This window comes from Impatiens glandulifera, chromosome 6 (assembly GCF_907164915.1).
Source record: "Impatiens glandulifera chromosome 6, dImpGla2.1, whole genome shotgun sequence".
Taxonomy (NCBI): domain Eukaryota; kingdom Viridiplantae; phylum Streptophyta; class Magnoliopsida; order Ericales; family Balsaminaceae; genus Impatiens; species Impatiens glandulifera.
The window spans coordinates 10,976,773-10,997,599 of NC_061867.1; the positions used below are offsets into that span (position 1 = coordinate 10,976,773).

The 20,827-nt window shown below is 34.2% G+C and overlaps 2 protein-coding genes, 1 long non-coding RNA gene and 1 other non-coding gene across 4 annotated transcripts; 2 read left to right on the forward strand and 2 right to left on the reverse strand.

Moving 5' to 3' along the window:
* The first annotated feature begins 8,208 nt into the window (after positions 1–8,208).
* On the forward strand, positions 8,209–11,497 carry LOC124942091 (putative disease resistance protein RGA3). The gene has a single exon (XM_047482508.1). It carries the CDS (start codon positions 8,262–8,264, stop codon positions 11,067–11,069), a length of 2,808 nt encoding a protein of 935 aa, XP_047338464.1. The 5' UTR covers positions 8,209–8,261; the 3' UTR covers positions 11,070–11,497.
* Positions 11,498–12,049: 552 nt separating this feature from the next.
* On the forward strand, positions 12,050–12,714 carry LOC124941233. The gene is made up of 3 exons (XR_007099623.1): positions 12,050–12,078; positions 12,154–12,217; positions 12,363–12,714. It is a non-coding gene; the product is annotated as an uncharacterized LOC124941233 (long non-coding RNA).
* A 987-nt stretch (positions 12,715–13,701) lies between these two features.
* On the reverse strand, positions 13,702–13,772 carry TRNAG-GCC. Its single transcript has one exon. It is a non-coding gene; the product is annotated as a tRNA-Gly (tRNA).
* A 929-nt stretch (positions 13,773–14,701) lies between these two features.
* LOC124941573 (CRS2-associated factor 1, chloroplastic) lies at positions 14,702–17,889 on the reverse strand. Its single transcript, XM_047481914.1, has 5 exons — positions 16,965–17,889; positions 16,762–16,889; positions 16,461–16,686; positions 16,244–16,371; positions 14,702–15,685 (listed from the first exon to the last, which is right to left on the reverse strand). The coding sequence occupies exons 1-5, from the start codon at positions 17,770–17,772 to the stop codon at positions 14,789–14,791; spliced, it is 2,187 nt and encodes a 728-aa protein (XP_047337870.1). The 5' UTR covers positions 17,773–17,889; the 3' UTR covers positions 14,702–14,788.
* Positions 17,890–20,827: the final 2,938 nt, after the last annotated feature.

Genomic DNA, 20,827 nt, shown 5'->3' on the forward strand with positions numbered 1-20,827 from the left:
CTCCCTTATCAAAAGTTTGTTTATGTTGTTATATTTTCAAATGGACCTTTTTTTTAGAAAAAGATATAACAATTTCATTAAATGTTGTTGTCAAACACAAGAACTCGTGAGAGAATAATTCACAACAATAATAACATAAATGGAAAAGAAATTGGATACATGACCTATAGTTTAATTTCTACTAACCAAAGACCAAAGAGTGGAAGATGTGGAAACACAACTTGAATGGAAGATATTTTTTTAAGATCACAACAAGACTTATTATTAGTGAATTAGTCTCCACAAATGAGATTTAGTTCTCAAATATTTTGAAAAGTTTTCATTTTGTTTCAAAAGATCCTTATATTGTTCATCAAAATATAAAGGGATGACCATCCACTTTTTAGCAATGTATATTATTGAACACTTTTTATATTCTTTGAGGCCTTTAAATCTTTATTAACAATTAAAAAAACTTTGGTTTAGAATAATATTTGGATTGGACAAACACTTTATACATTTTGTCAATTTTTTGGTCACGCCACATATTGTTTAATTGAATTGAGGAGAAAACTATAAATAAGTATTTTTTTTATTATACAAGTTCATAATTTTTTTATATTTAGTTAGACCCTTAAAGCTTTATTCCGAGTTACAAAAGTTTGGTTTAGACTCATATTTGTCTAGATTTCAAACGGTTTAATTATATATTGCAATTTAATTTGCCTACAAAGAGTGTGGTCTATTTCTTATTCATAGATTTGCATAGCATGTCATTGAATTAAATTGAGGGAAAACTAAGTATAAATATTTATTCTTTTGCCAAGTTTTTAGATTGTGACTCTTTATTTAGTCAATTGAGATTTTGAACATCTTCTTTTAAACCTCACAATTATGGTTAAAGTTATACAAAATGAAGCTTTATTTTAACGGTTTTAAATGTTGTTAACTTATAATTTATATAATATTTATAAATAAATAAATAATAAAATATTTATGTCACAAATTTAATTACAAGATTTCAGCTAAGTGAGAATTTTGACAACCAAATTTTAGAGAATAGTCCAAATTCTCAATTAGCTGAAATTCGGTAATTAATTAATGAGTGACGTGAATCTTTTATTTATTTACTTATTTATGACATATAGATAATAAGTTAAGAACGTTTGAAATTGTTAAGAAAAAATCGAGTTTTTTTTATAATTTTAACCATAAAAAACCCAAGAAGTTTAAAAGAAAATGACCGAAATCCCAATTGACCCAATAAGGAGTTCTAATTTGACAAATCAATTTTTATTATTATACAAGTTCCTAAACTTTATTTTTATATTCAGTTAGATCCTTAAAGCTTTATTGTAAGTTAGAAAGCTTTAATTTAACTAATATTTTTCCACATAAAAATTAAGAGAGCTAGAGTCAACTAGAAAAGATGACGATAGAAACTCTTGGTGGAGTGGAAAAACTTAGCCCAGAAATTCATGGGTTTGAAATAGCTTTACACCCAGGCCATTTTTATACCAAAAAAGGTTGTAAGGAAAAATTGTAAAATCCGTATTAGTTCAATTTGCAATGGTTAAAACCAGTTGCGAAATGACTAATCATACTAATTGTAAATTTGGTCCCTAAACTCCATTTCAATTTGATTCACAAAATGCACTACATAATAGTAACATTGTTTTGTAAGTCTCTAAGAAATTTTTAACATCATATACAAATGTTAACTATATATGATAACATTTATAGTTATTTGTTTGTTACTAGTCCATTGTATTCATTTTATTGTTATGTAAATTATAGTTATTTCATTAGATACTATGAAAGTAAAAAGTAATGAAGTTAATATATGATTGTGAAATGTTTTCTTTGTGAAAATAAGTTATTTGAGACAATTATACAAGTTTAGTGGACAAATTGAACTATACATAAATGTACACAATGAAAATTAATGTATTGAAAAAAATTGATGTCTTACTAATAGGCATGGTAAACCTAATTTCCTAACATGGCAAAAAAAATGTATTTGACCGGTTAACAGCAATAATAGAGAATTAGACTCCACAGAAGAGATTTGGTTCTCAAATATTTTGAATTTTTTCATTTTGTTTCAAAAGATTCTTATATTGATCTCATTTATATCCCATATCAAAATATAAAGGGATGACTATCCACTTTTTAGCCATTAATATCATTGAACACAAGACGACAGAATTATATATGTTTAATAAAATATTTATTAACTATCACACTTTTACATGGAAATTTAATTTTTTTATAAAGATTGTTCTTCATTTCTTGGTCCAAACAATGTTTCAAGTGATTGTAGTTGCCATGGAATGAAAACTACAAATTCCTGAAATTTTGCTTTTATATTCTACGAGGACTTTAAAACTTTATTAAAATTAGAAAACTTTGGTTTGGCTTAGTCAATCACTTTATACATTGCAATTTAATTTTTAGAGTGTTGTCAAAAAAAAATTTTGTACACTGCCCATGTCGTTGCATTGAATTGAGAAAAAAAAATTATAAATAAGTATTTTTTATTTTACAAATTCCTAAATTTTGTTTTTGTATTCAGATCGACCCTTAAAATTTTATTGCGAGTTAGAAAATTTTAGTTTAAACTAATATTTGTCCAAATTTAAACAGTTTATATATTGCAATTTATTTTTTCTACAAAGAGTGGTCTATTTCTTGATTCACGCAGCATGTCGTTGGATTGAATTGAGCGAAAATTACATATAAATATTTTCTAACCAAATTATCAAATTGGGCTCCTTATTGAGTCAATTTGAACTTCTTTTAAACCTCATAATTATGGGCTAGTCTTTATTGTTAAAATTATACAAAACGAGATTTTATCTTAACAGTTTCAAGCGTTGTTAACTTATTATTTATATGGTATTTATAAATAAATAAATACAAAAATTTTGTCACCAATTTAACTACAGAATTTCAGCGAATGGAGAGTTTTAACTACCAAATGTCATAGAATCGGTAGTCAAAACTCTCAATTAGCTGAAATTCGGTAATTAAATTAGTGATATAAATCTTTTATTTTTTTATTTTTTTATTTTTTTATGAATGACACACAGATAATAAGTTAACTAAATCGTTAAAACAAAACCTCTTTTTTTTATAACTTTAACCATAAGGAACCCCAAATTGCGAGGTTTGAAAGAAGAAGACCGAAATCTCAATAAGGAGTCCCAATTTGACAATTCGGCCTATTTATTTTTTATTATACAAGTTCTTAAACTTTATTTTTATATTCAGTTAGGTCCTTAAAGTTTTATTATAAGTTAGAAAACTTTAGTTTAGACTAATATTTGTCCACATAAAGAGTTAAGAGAGGTAGAGTCAACTAGAGATGAAAGATGGAAGATGACGAGAGAAACTAATGTTAGAGCGCAAAAACTTATGCCTATAAATTCATGGGTTTGAAATAGCTTTACACTCACTTTTTATACCAGAAAAGGTTGTAAAGAAAAGTTGTAAAATCTGTATTAGTTCTATTTGTAATCGTTAAAACTGGTTAAAACCGGTTGTGAAATGACTAATCATACTAATTGTAAACTTGGACCCTAAAATCCATTGCAATTTGATCCATAAAATTCGCTACATATTAGTAACAATGCATACAAATGTCAACTATATACAGTAACATTTGTAGTTATTTGGTTGTTACAAAATCAATTGTATTCATTTTATTTTTAACTAAACTATAGTTATTTCGTTGGAAACTGAAAGTAAAGAAAATGAAATAATTAATAAAAGATGAAGTTAATATATGATTGTGAAATATTTTCTGTGTGAAAATAAGTTATTTGAGACAATTACACAAGTTTAGTAGATAAATTGAGCTAAACATAAATATAATGTGAAAACTAATGGCATGTTATACCTAATTAAATTTGAAAGCGTCAACAAAGAGGTGTCTCCTAAATTCCTAATATGACAAAAAAAATAAAAGGTTAAAATAAGTATTTGACCAGTTAACTATAGTTGGCCTAAAAGAAGTTCAAATGACAAAAGGCAGTGTCTAAGAGAGGTTAAGTAAATATTATGACTTTGGGGGGTAATGTTAACTTCTTATATTCAGAAATAAAAAAAAAATAAAAAAATTAAAAAGAATGAGTCGGCTACTCCATTTATTCTTCTTGACTTGTGGTCTCTTAGTAGCAGTCTTAACATTTTAGTTATCTTACTGAGTTATTCATTTAATTTATTTTGTAATTAATAGTTCTTGAATTGCATGTATTTAGCCTTTTAGGGATATATTTGATTTGATTATAATGTAGGACGAATTTCAAATTTTTACTATGCCTTCTTAGAAAGGGGATTTGCTTTTCTTTTGCTTAAATGACTTCATTTTTATATATAATGAATGAACCATTTAAGTAAATTGATCATATGTCCTGGATTTCTAATTTTTATACATTGTGATGCAGCGTGCGTGGCTAGGATGAACCTTTATCAAGATTCGTTGATTCTTACGAATACCGAAAGTCGATAGATATTGAGGAAACCTCGTTTTCTGATTCATAATCTTCCCCTAACAAAGTGTTTTAAGATTCTTTTAAATACTCAAACCCTAGCTTGCAAAAGAAATAAACAACTTTTAATAAATTGCAAAAAAACACCCGAAACTAATAAAAATGCGATTTTGAGCCCCTAAACGTTTCCGCCCGAAAAACACTAGGCAATCGTCGAAATCTGACACTTGCGAGATATTTTCGGATGCTGCAACTTTCGCATAAACGCCTCTTCGACTCGCATCGCATCATTCCCCCCAGGGTAGAAAAGATTCGTCCTCGAATCTGGAACCGCATCATCCTCATCAGAAGAAGACTCACCCACAAAAGAAACAAGATGTTTCACATTGAACACATCAGAGGTATGCACATGGCTGGGAAGGCGTAAACGATAAGCATTGGGGTTGATCTTCTCCACAATCTCAACAGGACCAATCTTCTTAGCAGCAAGCTTGCTATATTCATGAGTTGGAAAACGATCCTTAGTCAGAATAGCCCACACAAAGTCACCAACTTCAAAATCAACAGCACGCCTTCTCGAATCAGCCTTCTCCTTGTACTTGGCAGTAGCAGCAACCAAGCGGTCATGAGTGGTCTGATGAACCTGAGCCAACTGACCAACAAAATCCGCAGCAGTGGAATGAGGACGCACCTTGCTGGGCAGCGCTAACAAATCAAGAGGAGCACGCGGAGACAGCCCGTAAATCACATGGAAAGGACTGAAACCAGTGGAGCGATTAACAGCATGATTGTGAGCAAACTCGGCCTGAGGTAGCTTCAGATCCCAAGCCTTAGAATGATCCCCAACTAAACTGCGCAGAAGGTTCCCCAAAAACCTATTAACAACTTCAGTTTGGCCATCAGTTTGCGGGTGATAGGCACTGCTAAAATTCAGCTGAGTATTAACCAAACGCCAAAGACTCCTCCAAAAGTGACTCACAAAGCGAGTGTCCCGATCAGAAGCACCACCCAACTGATCCAACAAGTCATCCAACCGGGGAATAGGAAACCGATAACGCACTGTAATCTTGTTGATAGCACGACTATCAATGCACATACGCCAAGACCCATCCTTTTTTGGGGTAAGAAGGGTCGGGACAACACAGGGACTAAGGCTCTCTCGAATGTGTCCCTTAGCCAGCAAGTCCTCCACCTGTCTACGCAACTCTTCATGTTCTTTGGGACTCATGCGGTAATGAGGACGGTTGGGTAGGGCAGCACCTGGAACCAAGTCAATGTGATGTTGAATATCACGCAAAGGAGGCAAGGCACAAGGCAGATTCTCAGGAAAAACATCTGCAAACTCCTGTAACAGCGGCTGCACTGGAATAGGCACCTCAGAACTAGCACCACAGGTAATCAGCGAACAAAATAGAGCAAACACCATGCCCGATTCGACCATGGCGGTCTGAAAAGGACCCCGAGACAACAAGGTGGTAGGGGGGGACGCATGATGAGTGGGGGCAGCACCCTTCTTGGGCTGATTTGGCATCAACACAATCTTGGTACCATGAAATAAGAACGTGTAGGTATTAGCACGCCCATCATGTATAACAGAATGATCAAACTGCCAAGGGCGACCAAGTAAAAGGTGACAAGCATCCATAGGAACCACATCACAATATACAGCATCACGATAATGGGAACCAATGGAAAAATTAACAAGTACGCGCTTGGAAACTGTAACATCCGTACCTTGACTCAGCCAGGACAGACGATAAGGCTTGGGGTGAGGTTCAGTGGACAGACCCAGCTTCGAAACTGCAACCTCAGAAATCACATTCTCACAACTCCCAGCATCAATGATGAAGGTGCAAACTTTGCCACCGATGGTACAAGTGGAATGGAACAGATTATTACGTAACCACTCGTTGTCAGGAGCACGAGGGGTTAAACATGATCGACGAATCACCAAAAGGGGGCCAACATCACCAGAAACATACTCCTCCGCTGCCTCATCATCATAAACATCATACACTGGGGCTGAATCTGAAGGAAGAGCAGAGTCAGGATCATCCACCTCAGTAAAAAGACCACGATTGGTGGACTTTGGGTTGCGACACTCTGCTTGGCGATGGCCAACTTCACCACAATTGAAACAACGCAAGCCACCGGGACGTCCCTGCGGGGGGGCTGTAGTGCCGCGAGGGGGGGCTGGGGTGGGATGGGCCGACTGGGAAGAAGAACCAATGCCACTAGTGGGGACAACCTGTTTTCCAAAGCTACCCGAACCGCGCCTGGCTAGCTGTTTCTCAGCCTGTGAAGCACGCTGATGTGCCTCAGAAACAGTCAAGGGATCAAACATATTCAAAATATCCTGCAACTGGAGGCGAAGGCCACCAATATAGCGAGAAACCAACTGGAGAGGGGACTCAGACAGGTCAACACGAGCCACAAAGGTGTAAAACTCAGTGGAATAGTCATCCACGGAACGAGAACCCTGACGAAGATTCTGGAACCGCTGGTACAGGTTACGTTCGTAATTATATGGTAGAAACGCAGCCCTAATATGCTTCCTGAATTTGTCCCAATTCGTGAGCTTTGCCTTACCATGACGAACACGTGTCTGTTTCAACTGCTGCCACCATGCTTGTGCACGACCATGTAAGCGGATCGTAACAAGGGGTACACGACGATCTGCAGGAACTTCCTTGAAATCCAGAATCTCTTCAACCTGAGAAAGCCAATCAATAAACTCTTCCGGTGATAGACTACCATCGAACTTAGGGATGTCCACCCTGAAAGCCTGCTCCCAGCGATGATTGGGGCGTTCAGGGGATCGATTCCGAAGACCACCGAGAGGGTTTTCATCTGTCATCGTAACATCATCTTCAGGGTGGTGCATGTGCATAGATGCATCCATCCGTTGCGTCAACCATTCAACCTGCCGCCTCAAATCGTCGTTATCACGGCGAAACTCAGCGTTTTCACGTCGCAACTCAGCAAGGTCACCATCATCAGCACCAGGGGTAGGGTTGCGCGGCTGTCTTCGGGGCGGCATACCTCAGGGTCGACTGGAAACTGATACCAACTGATGCAGCGTGCGTGGCTAGGATGAACCTTTATCAAGATTCGTTGATTCTTACGAATACCGAAAGTCGATAGATATTGAGGAAACCTCGTTTTCTGATTCATAATCTTCCCCTAACAAAGTGTTTTAAGATTCTTTTAAATACTCAAACCCTAGCTTGCAAAAGAAATAAACAACTTTTAATAAATTGCAAAAAAACACCCGAAACTAATAAAAATGCGATTTTGAGCCCCTAAACGTTTCCGCCCGAAAAACACTAGGCAATCGTCGAAATCTGACACTTGCGAGATATTTTCGGATGCTGCAACTTTCGCATAAACGCCTCTTCGACTCGCATCGCATCACATTGCAATCTAATTTCCTTTTGGTCAACAAGCCACTAGCAAATAGATCTACTTTTTATTTTATGAATGGAACATTTAAATAAATTGATCATATGTCCAGGATTTATACATTGCAATCTAATTTTATTTTGGTCCACATGACTATAGATCTATTTTATTTTATTTTATTTTTGTCTCTACTGCAGCATCAGCACATGCTTACAAATAAAAAAATGCATTATCAGCACATGCTTATAAGTAAAAATGCAGCATCTGCACATGCTTACAAGTAAAAAATACAGCATCAGCACATGCTTACAAGTATCAAAGTGCGGCCATTTTGTATGGATTGACTTCAAATTTGATTCTCAGATTTCATTTGAGAGAGAAATCACCATGGTTGATGCAGCTCTAATCAGTGGCTTGCTTAAAAACTTGGCACCTCTGATTCAGGATGAATTCTCCTTGTTTTGGAGTTTTCAGAAGGAGGTTCAAAAGCTATCTAGCACGCTATCTTCAATTAGTGCCGTACTTGAGGATGCAGAGAGAAGGAATGTGCAGGAGAAGGACAAACAAACGGAAGATTGGTTGCGGAAACTGAAAGATGTGGCGTATGAGGTTCGAGACATCATGGATGAGTGCACCTTTGAAGATCTTCGTCTTCAAGTCAATAGGCGAAATGCCTCCTCTTCAACCCGGATCAAGGTAACCAACTTAATAACCCATCCTTTTAGCATTCCTATTACACGTCTAAAAGTTGGTCACAAAATTAAGAATGTTCAAGAGAAGTTGGACCAAATTTCTTCAGAGCGCCAAAAGTTACATTTGCGTGAATCTATTCATGACTCAAAACTTGACAAGTTTACTAGTAATTGGCGTGAAACCATGTCTCTTTCTAGTTGTAATCAAGTTTATGGGAGAGATAAGGAGAAGAAACAGATTATTGATATTCTAGTCAATTGTACATCTAGTGCTTGGGTTGATAAAAAACTATCTGTTCTGCCCATTGTTGGAATTGGGGGTCTGGGTAAAACAACACTTGCCCAAACGGTCTTCAACGACGAGGAGATTACTAAGCATTTTGAAACCAGAATCTGGGTTTGTGTTTCTGATGAATTTGATATTAAGCTAGTGATCAAAGCCATCTTAGAAGAAGAGAAGGCAGAATCATGCTTAGAAGAATTGCAAAAAAAAGTTAGAAAAAAATTGAGCGGAAAAAGATATTTGATTGTATTGGATGATGTTTGGAATGAAAACGTTGAGTCATGGGATCAGTTGAGATCTATCTTGGATTGTGGATCAAATGGTGCATTCCTCCTAACAACTACACGTAAAAGAAATGTAGCAGAAATCATGGAAACAATTCAACATTTTGAATTACCATCGCTCTCTCAAGATGATTGTTGGTTATTATTCGAAGAACGCGCATTTCTGCATGGAAAACCAAAACCTCCAAACTTTATTAATATTGGCAAAGAAATAGCTAGAAAATGCAAAGGAGTTCCCTTAGTTGCCAAGACATTGGGAAGTCAATTGGGGTTCAATGGTGACGAAAAGGAATGGTGCCGAATAAGAGATAGTGAGATATGGGAGATTTCACAAAATGAAAACTCAATCTTGTCTATTCTAAGATTGAGTTACTATGACCTCCCTTATCACTTGAGAAGGTGCTTTGTGTTTTGTGCTATATTTCCCAAGGATACTATAATTGAAAAGGAGAGATTAATCCAATTGTGGATGGCTCATGATTTAATTCCTACGGTTAACAACCAAGCAATTGAAGATATTGGAAATACAATTTGGAAGGAGTTGTGTTGGAGATCCTTTTTTCAAGACGAGAAATCAGATTGGTATGGACTTTATGAAGCATGTAAGATGCACGATCTCATGCACGATCTTGCCCAATCAGTTATGAAAGATGAATGTTATACGGTGGATGCTAATAGCTCAAGTGATGGTTTAAGACGAGAAATTCATCATGTAACGGCAATGGTTGATGAATTTGTCAAAATATCAGTTCGTTCTCTTAAGAAAATTGGAGGGTTGCAATCACTAATGCTCTATGACAGATATGTTCATGGAAAGCCGATTTGTTTGAGTGTCTTGAAGGAACTTTTGGCTTTACGTGTCCTTCAACTGAGTCAGGAAGTGCAATATCAAGATTTGCGTTACCTGGGATGTCTAAAACATCTTAGATACTTAGACATTTCCAATAATAATCAGATAACAACATTACCCGATAGTATTTGTGATCTCTTAAATTTACAGACTTTGAAACTCAATGGGTGTTTTAACTTAAAAAGTTTGCCCAAAAATACGAAAAATCTTGTTAGTCTACGACATCTTTATTTGGAGAGTTGTATAGGATTAAAATATATGCCTAAAGGGATGGGGAAATTGAAACATCTTAAGACGTTAAGCTTGTTTGTGATAGGCATGAAGGAGAGAGACTGTCAATTAGATGAATTAAAAGAATTGAATATCCACGGATCTTTGAAAATTATGAAGCTTGGAAGAGTTAGTGATGCATCTATGGAAAGAGGGATAAGTATGGCTAAAAAGACGAATATCAATGAATTGGAGTTGGAATGGAGATCTGATGATGAAGATGATGAGAGAAAGAGTACTAGAGATGAGAAAATTGGTGAAGCTCTAGAGGTTTCAACTACGAGTTTGAAGTTTTTGATAATGAGGTGTTACAAAGGTGTGAATCTCCCTAAATGGGTGGACAATGTGAATAGAGATGAAAATGAAATGATAGTACTATTCCCTTTGTTAGAGGAGCTTGTTATTGATAAAATGAAGAATTTGAGGGAATTGGTGTCACCTAGCTGTTGGAGTACTAGAGCATTCCCTAATCTATGCAAGTTGTGTATATCTGATTGCCCAAAGCTAGGGGCCTTGCCACCACATCTCAAAGCACTCAAACATGTAACTGTTTGTGGTGAATGTTCGGATGAGTTGTTATATAGCATCTGGAATCTTAATGGTACTCTCACTCATCTGAATCTTAGTAAATTGAATAATGATGTGGAGCACATATTCACCGTCAATAACAACATGAATGGAATTGAAGTAGTTTTATTCCCTCTGTTAGAGAAACTTAAGATTGGTGGCATGAAGAATTTGAGGGAATTGGTGTCTCCTGGTACCGAGCATTCCCTAATCTATGCCATCTGTATATATCTGATTGCCCAAAGCTAGGGGCCTTGCCACCTCATCTCAAAGCACTCAAAGATGTAACCATTGAAGGTGAATCTTCGGATGAATTGTTATATAGCATCACGAATCTGAATTATACTCTCACTCATCTCAGACTTCGTGAGTTCAATAATGACGTGGAGCACATATTCACCGTCAACAACAACATGAATGGAATTGAAGTAGTGTTATTCCCTTTGTTAAAGGAACTGGTGATTAGAAGAATGAATAATTTGAGGGAATTGGTGTCTCCTACTATTCCTAGTGCCGGAGCATTCCCTAATTTGAGGGAATTGGAGATATATTATTGCCCAAAGCTAGGGACCTTGCCACCGCATCTCAAATCACTCAAACATGTACGTATTGAAGGTGAATGCTCGGATGAGTTGTTATATAGCATCTCAAATCTTAGTACTCTCACTCATCTCCGCATTGAAAATATGAAAGAAAGAAGTGTTTTATTTGGAGCTGGTTATATGACATCAACATCGTTAGGAGGAGGAGTACGCTCAACCTTCCAATCTCTTCAATATCTGACTATTCTCAATTGCACGAAGTTAAGGCGTTTGTTTGATGAGGGAATGATATCAAAGATTAGTGGCTGCCAGAACAAACACTTTATCAACTCTCTCACGCAATTGACTATTATTTATTGTCGGGAGTTGATGATATCAGTTGAGGAATTTGTTGGAAACCTCAATATTAATAATAATTCACTACAGAGTTTGATTATACAGTATTGTCCTAAGTTGGTGTCTTCAGAAGATGCGGACGTTGTTATGGCCCTCCTGCGTCCCCTTCGAACCAGACTTGGTCATGAGAATGTCAAAGTAGATATTCTATTGGAAGAGAATGGAAAAAGAAGAAGAAGAAGAAGAAGAAGAAGAAGAAGAAGAGTCGATTAGAAGGTAATTATAAAAATATTCATCCATTAATTACATCTATCTATTTATGACTTGTAATTTCTTGACATACAGTGATAACCTAAAGGAGTAGAAGACTCAACAAGGAGGTACGTACCTATATAATTAAACTATGAAATTTCATTTTGTAATGGTTTCTTAAGTCTTATTTACTTGAAGTTCAGAGTAGATAATCTATTGGAAAAGAAAGACCAAGAGCAGAGCATAGTGGCCATATAACCAAATTTGGTATGTACCTAAACAATTACATTCTTTCATTGCATTGCAGAGCTCTCTTTCTAACTTTATATCATTTAGCTTTTCACATTCCATTCCATTCCATTACATAATGCCATATTCACACTAACATATCTTATATAATATTTTGCATCAGAAAGATTCAGGATCTAAGACTCTGTTTTGCATGGAGAACCTCAATGAATCTACATTCAGTGCTTCAGATAATCCTCCTCTTGTCACTCAAGAAGATAACTTTCTTAATAATTCTTAATGTCTAGACACGAATTAGACTCTATCTTAGAGCTTGTTTGATGTAAGTTTCCTCTTTTGAAAATCTTCATTTGATGAAAAAGACTAGATTATTTGGATAAATGGATAAAGTATTTTTTGTATTTAGTAAGAAGGGAAGAAGTTAGATGATGGATCCTGGGAGGAGGTAGGATTAGACCAAATCTTTGCTAATTGTGTTTATTCAATCTTTTAAATAAGTCCCGGATTATGGTATAAAGAACTTTATTTATTTTATATGCCTTTTATGTGGAAGACTTCAAATTTTAATAAGATCTTCTAAACTATATGTGTATGTTCACATTGCAATAGGTCAAAATTGGCACATTACACAATTCAAGAGGTTTTGCATGGAAAAACACATTGAAGAAAATGATATAGTTAAATTGTGTCAAAACTCATTCAAAATGAGCGATTAATGTTGTTACTTGTTGTTTAAATATTATATTCTTTATACTCGACGAATTCACCATTGTTGTTCAATCCCTCGTAAACAAGTGAAATACCGATAATCATATCTAATGTAAAAATTGTCCGATCACAAAAGAAAAAAGAAAATATGACAATTACATTGAAGAAAATAGAATATAAACATTCCCGGGAATTTGAATTAGAACAGGTGAAAATGAGTTTCATTGTCTTCACTTGAATTTTGTTTATATTCTCACATATTTTTCTATTTTAACAGTAAAATTCATATAAAATAGTTCGGAAGATATACCAAAATTTGTAAAACTTTAAAAATAAGAAGAATGGAAGAAGTTGGATTGATGGAACTTGGAAGTAGGATTAGACCAAGTCTTATTAATTGTGTTTATTCAATCTTTTAAATAATCACTTGATTATGTCTTTATGTGGAAGACATCAAAATTTAATAAGATCTTCTAAACTATCTAGCTAAGGGATGGAAAAGAAATCAAACAAAATGTTCTTACTTACATCCCCAAATGAATGTTGTCTTTTATATCAAAGGCATATAACCATAAACCATTGTCAGCCATTAGTTATATATTTCAAATGTTTCATTTAACATTTTCTATATATTCTCATCCTTTTCACAATCTATATTACATAGAAGACTGTAAATCTTCTATTACTTATCAGATGTTCATGTTTTTGACATTCTAACTTATGTATAGAGAAATAAAGATCATATGATAAAAAAAAATTGAAGAGTAAAAAAGTTAATCATTATACTTCAATGATGCACCAGCCGGGAATTGAACCCGGGTCTGTACCGTGGCAGGGTACTATTCTACCACTAGACCACTGGTGCTTGTTGAGAGGAATTTTTATGTTTAAAACTTAATATCATATTAAACACATTTTATTTATTTTATGTGTCTTTATGTGGAAGATTTCAAAAATCCAATAAGATCTTGTAAACTATGTGTTCATATTGCAAAATGGTCAAAATTGGCACATTATACTATTCAAGAGGTTTTGCATGAAAAAATACTTAGAAGAAAATTGGCACATTATACTATTCAAGAGGTTTTGCATGAAAAATACTTAGAAGAAAATTGGCACATTATACTATTCGAGAGGTTTTGTATGAAAAAATACTTAGAAGAAAATTGATATAGTTAAATTGTGTCAAAACTATTTGAAAAAAAAAATCAGTTAAGAAAATAAACATTGGGCTCAATTAATGTTGTTTAAATGTTATATTCTTTAACCGGACTAATTCACCATTGTTGTTTAAAGAAGTCAAATAAAGATGACTTTCCTAACGGAGGGTGCCTGGTTCCTCTTTTCACCATTCAGATTTGAGTCAGTGTTGTATTTTGTTCGATGCGGCATTTTATTTAATTGGGTCGTATTTGATCATATACCTTCAATTTTGTTGGTGATTATTTCTCGAGATTGTGTTTATCTCTTTCTTTGTAGTAAAAAGACGGTGTTAGCATATCTGAAGTTATTTATTTTTTAATAAAAAGTTTTTGAAATTTGTTTTTTATATTAAAACTTTTTATATGTACACTAATAATTTGTATAAATTTCTCGTTATTTTGACAATATTTGTAAATAGTCTTACTAACCCTTGAATAAATGACAAACTTTATTGCTGTCCAGAATTTTGGGTATAGATCCATCCTCATTACAAAATTTTGAATGATTTTCTATAAAAATATAATTTTTACATATGTATTATTTAACGTATGTTATATTTTATTATTTACAAATTAATATTTTATTTATATCTCTTGATAATTTTTCTTATAATAAAAAATGCAACCAAATATGCCTGTACATTAATACAGCACAAAAACAAAACCAAAACCAAATACATCAAGCTAATAGCTTAGCAAGTTCATCTACTCTCAGGCTCCCTCGAGGAACAACATCCAAACTATGAAAGACAACATTATCACCCTTTTTTCTATTCCTTTTAGGACTCTTCTCATTTTCAGGACCACCTTTTCCCAAATCCAACATTTCTATATTAAAAACATCAGTGTCTAGATTGGGGCGCTCATCCAACTTCTTTGTTACGCGTTTTTCGAATCTATCAACCGCCAACTTCTTTGGTCGAAGCTTGAACACTGGCCCAGCCGGAGCAGACTTGGCAAATGTTACAGCACTTTTGAAGACGATGTCAGCATCGTCAATACTTGAATTATCCAACACAATTGCACTCCCACTCTCGATAGCCTTCTTCCAAAGTGATGTCACTCTCAATCGCAATTTATCGATATGATCTCGTGACCTTTCCGAGACATCTTCATATTCTGTGCTTTTTATTAGGTCATTAGTGGTAGAAATTGTAACATCCAATTTGATCTGGTTTGCATCAATTTCTGGTAATAGTTGAAGATCATTGATAGCATCATCATCCAATTTGATCTGGTTTGCATCATTTTCAGGTAAGGGTTGAGGATCATTGATAGCATCATCATCCAATTTGATCTGGTTTGCATCATTCTCAGGTAAGGGTTGAGGATCATCGATAACATCATCGGCTTTCGCTAGATTGGCATCGAAATTCTCAACGCTTGCATTACCCATATCAAGAGTAGGAAAGGAAGGGATATTTGCGTCCTTAGATTCATCATTGGTTTCTTGTATTTGTGTTTCATCGTTTGTCTTGTCATCATCGAGCTTTGGAAATGAGGAAACCCAATCTCTTCCCCTCCAGACTAGGATGTGTTCATTCTCAAACGAAATGAGCACACATGGAACTAGATCCTACAATTGAAGAAGAGAAGGGGATTAGATTTTTTTGTATATGAAAATAAAAGGCATAGACAAACATTGATTTCAGTTCTTCCGACCTGTCTTGATTTTAGTTCTTTTTTCTTCTACTTTTTGAGTGTTTGATCTTCATGAGTAAATTCAATTTAAAATCAAAACAAAATAAAAGGCAAAATAACTCATTTTGCTACCTTGGTGAACTTTAAAAAATGTTCAAATAACTTCCCGTCCTTACTTTTAGGCCTCGTTTATGTGGGTATTTAAGATTAATTTTAAATAACTCGACATTCAATCAGCAATCTACTTATCAATCACGTCATTCAAATCATCAACCAAAATACTTTAATGTCTTCTTACCACAAATAAACACATTCTCAGTGATCAACATCAAATAAGATTATTTTACAAAAGTGGGATTTCAAACAATCCAAGATCTTATGTTCTTAAATCACATATGTACTCAATTGTTGCAGCTCATTAATCTTAATCCTTGACTGAAAAGTTAAAACAGTTAACAAAAAAAAGACAAGAAGCATCCAAAGTAAAACATACCTTCAATTTTGCACCAATTCTGTGATAGTCACTTGGATTCATTCCTTCACAGTTAATTCTCGCCAATTCACAAGCTTCAAATGCTTCCCTGACAGTTTTCACCAGGCCACAATAAACACCATTCTTACCTGCAAAAAGGAAGTATAATTCAACTTAAAAAATCTACTAATTCTGCCTCTTATCACACAAAACAATCAAAGAAAATGTTTAGTATTACCAAGTTTGAGTATTGGTATTAAGCCGCGTCCTCTCTTTCGCATTTCATAAGCTTCTTCAAGGGTAAGACCATCGGGTGCTCGTTTAACCAATCTTGGATACACAGGACTTGCAGGTTTCCACAACATAAGAGGATATCGTGGCCGAGTCTTATAGTTATAATTCCTACCTCGGAAAAGGTATATAACTCCTCCTCGATGAAATATAATTTTCCCTCCAGTTCTTTCCTGTTTGAAGAACAGATTTGTTCTATTATTACCTAATAAAAAGCCCTAAAAGACAGAATAGAATGATCAACTAACCTCTAATTGCTGGCAAACATTTTCCATATCAACTGTACACACTCCTTTACATTTTATCTTACAAACCCTTTTCCTCTTCCAATGAGCATGAATGTTTTCTAACATGTTGTGGGTTAAACCATCTCTACCTATAAACATGAACTATTCATAATTGAATGATGTTAAATAATTGAAAGAAGTCAATTGTTAGAAAAAGAACATACCCATGTTCATTTGACGGGAAGATTTCTTAGCATTTTGTATATGATCCTCGATTTCTTCCTTAGTCAATGGTTCGCCAATTATCTCATCTCTAGACGTAACGTACTTTGGCCCTGAACCAGCTAAATAAGGTCCGGGAGCTTGCACTGGCTTGACACCCTTCTTATCGGGTGGAGGTAACTTAAACGAATCAAATTCAATCTTCTTCTTGCTGGGGGGAAACGGTTTTCGTCCAGTCCATGGTCTTGACATTGTACTCGGCTCAAAAGGCGCAATCGGTGGCTCCCTTAACCTTAAAGGTTTCACCTTTGGAGTCTCGGTATAACTATACTGAAACTCAAAAGGAGCATCTTGAATAACGTAAGAGACACCATCTTCGCCAATTTTAACTTCCGCTTTTCCACCCGTTGTAGAATCATTCGGGATTCTCCTCGTCGTAACAGTCCTGCGAAACGCAGGGTGCGTTTCCGTTTCCCTTTCCTTATCTGGTTTGGAGTATTTCGAGCGTTTACCTGGAATTGAAGAACGAGAAGGACTCGAAGGAGTTCCCCTGGACCTAAACGTGCCGGTTCCACCGTTTGTGGCCGTAGAATTCTCGTAGTTGTTAGCAATCCTATCTGCGGAATCGAAACGCTTCACAAAACGGAGCTCGTCTTCTATATCCTTCTGCTTGCGTTCATGGCGGACGAATTTCTGCGCATTAGCGTTGTTCCACCTAGAGAAACGGATTTCGGTGACTAGCCGCTGATGATGGTCTGGTGGCTTTGGAGGCGCGAAAACTGGGAATTGAATTAGGGTTTTTAGCGCCATTTGTAAGGAAATCAAAGCTAGAATCTTAGCATAATGGAGAAGATGGAAGATTTTGAATGGCGAAAAGAGAATTCAAGAAGATGAGTTCAGTTACTTCAGTGTAATAGCAGAGAAGATGCCCTAGAACAAGGGATGGCAATTTGGAGACATGGAAGTAATTAAGATGAATGTAGAAGGGTATTATGGTAAGATGGAACTTTATCTTATTTGGTCTATTCATTTTCTTGAGGATGAATATTAAAATTTTGGTAATAAGTTAAGGGCTTGTTTATGTGTTCTTTTTTTATCTAGCTAAAATTATTAATAATATAAATCATTAAATTGTCTAATAAACTAAATATATTAAAATATTTTTAAATAATTATATTTATTATTCTAACAAAAATATATGTTGAATATTCACACAATAACACTACAAAAGGAGGAAAAATATGGTTCTTTTACCTTGTAGCGTCTCTAATAAGACAACTATTTAATAAAAAAATAGAATTCTAGTTAAATTTATTAGATTTTTAATATAATAACGTGTAGCCTAATGGTTTAAAATAAAAAAAAAAATATTTGGTTATTAGTTCAAATCTTACTAAAATATTTTTTGGTTCGTAGCATGTCAAGCCTGATAAGGATCTTCGTTTTGCTGCAGTTAGTGAAATTTCGAAGAAAGAGAAGTTGAGTTTGAATTGAATCTATTCATGTGGTGAAGAAAAAGGACGTGGCGTTTTTGCATAGATTACCGAAAGTTTAACAATATCATTGTAGTACGGGACGAAGTTGGCTTGAGTAGGATAGGGATTCAATCGATTCATGAATGCGTCATTCAAAATAGATTTAAAAGCTACATAAAACCTTACTTAACACTTATTTTGGAATCATTTAGGTTCCGTTTACCCACAACTGATGACCCCACCAGGCAGGTGGGCCACAGGTCATAACGCAATATTTGCGCTACCCTGAAATAGCTGATCAGTGACGGGGAGAATCGCATTTGGTGCTTAAGAAGATACAAAGTAAAGCAAAACATAGTTAAGCTCCAATCAATTTCATTCATCACTCAAAACTTGATCGAAGAAGCTATAGAGTCTATTACAAAAAGTACTAGTTTGAAAGGCTCGAAGTGAATTGAAAATTCCCTTCAACAAGTGTTCTTGTAGCCGATCCGATGGAAAATGGTTGTTAAATTTATGTCATCCTTTATTTCATATGTGATTATAAGTCGAACACGCGAGACTCAAAATCTCGTGCTAAAGAGCGTGGAGGTTCGAATCATTTTCAAAGCATAATATTGAGAATACTCATTAAATTAGAAAAAGTTCGGCAATGAATCACAAAAGGTTGGTGACCTCCTCTATCTAATGAATGGGAAGTCTGCTTTAAAATTGTCCGCCCAGCACCCACAAGTATGGGAATCACATAAGGTTATATTAGAAACCTAAAAGAACAAAAAGAAAACTCTAACTTTGATTGGGGCTAAAAAGCTCTTTCATACCCTTAAGTAAGACCAGATAGACATCAAGTCTACGTGGTTGGTAAATTTCGACTGCTTTATCATGACCGAGCTTTAGTGGGAAAAAAAAACTTGCGCATCTTCCAACAATAACTATGTTCTTGTTTCCTAAACAAAAGTGTTCAATGATCATATAAAATACAAGACCATCTACCTTTTTAACATAGACGAGGTCTTCTTGATTCAAGCTCTTGATTCTTCCTAAGAAGAAATACATATTTCTTAATGGAAGAAGCATAAGATAGGTTGGTTTTTTTTATGTTTTTCTACAATGGATGGGCAATCCAATTCTTGGGGTGGGACTATTTTATCATTAATTTATATGAAAGTTTATATTGTCAATTGTACAAGTAAACTATAAATTATATCATCTTTATTTATAAGAATATATCAAGCTATAAAAAAATAAACTAACTTTCTTCTTAACTCACCAATAATAAACTTTAATTTCTCTAATAATTTTTCATGTTCTAACTAACTCGAAGTCAGGGTCTGGGTAAGCTCGGGCTAAGCAGACCCATTCCTAGGATTGACCCAGTGACGGGGCTCTGACACTAGACATTTTTTTTATTTTTTTTTATCTAAATAGATTGAAATTTTTTTGAGTTTCTAAAATTAAAATAAAGTTTAGTGTATTTTTTGTTCTTTTATAAATTATTAATTTTTTTTTTCTAGATCTGACTGGGACAGCTGAAAGGCCAAGACCGATTCTGCTTTAAGTGAGTCCAATGTATTTTTCTTTTGGTTATCTTGTTTTTTATGTATCATAATCCTAGAAAAATTGTTGTATTGATTTTAAAAAATTTCAAATTTATTATGATGTGGTTTATTTTATCAATAAATAAATAAAATAGGATGTATAATTTTTAAAAAAATAAATGATTAAATAAGAAAAGAATCATAAGTTACTGATAAACTTGAGACTTGGATTGAATTGTGGCTTAGGATTAGTTAATGGTAAACAAGAAATTTATACATATTCTAGTGATTTATACTTTATAGTAAATCATCTAAATCGTTATTAATAAATAAAGAATATTTGAAAGTAAGACCTGATTGGAATATAAGATATTTCGGTTCCATTTTCATCAATAATTTTTAATTTATACTATAATAATTCAAATAAAAAAATCTTATCTAACCAACTAAATTTGTAAAATTTGGTTAGTAATCTAAACTAAGGGTCATGACAATCTATGAAAACCATTTAATTCATTTATGGAATATTTCAAATATTATTTTTTCATGTATCAAGAATTCACTAATTAGTTAAGTGCAAAATTTTTGCTTTCTCAAATTTATTCTCACTCTCTAAAAGGCCATTTGAAATTAGATAATTAACGATCAATATAAATCTAATAATAATCCAAATAAATTAAGTGATTTGATAATATTATAACCCAACAAAACAGTGATAAGAACTTTCATTTAAATGTAGAGTCATTAATCTATGTCATATAACAAATTTTCTAAAGAGAAAATAACATCAATCTTTATAAAAAAAAAATATTAAAGTGAACCAGTCTGAATCAAACACATTATTCCACACTT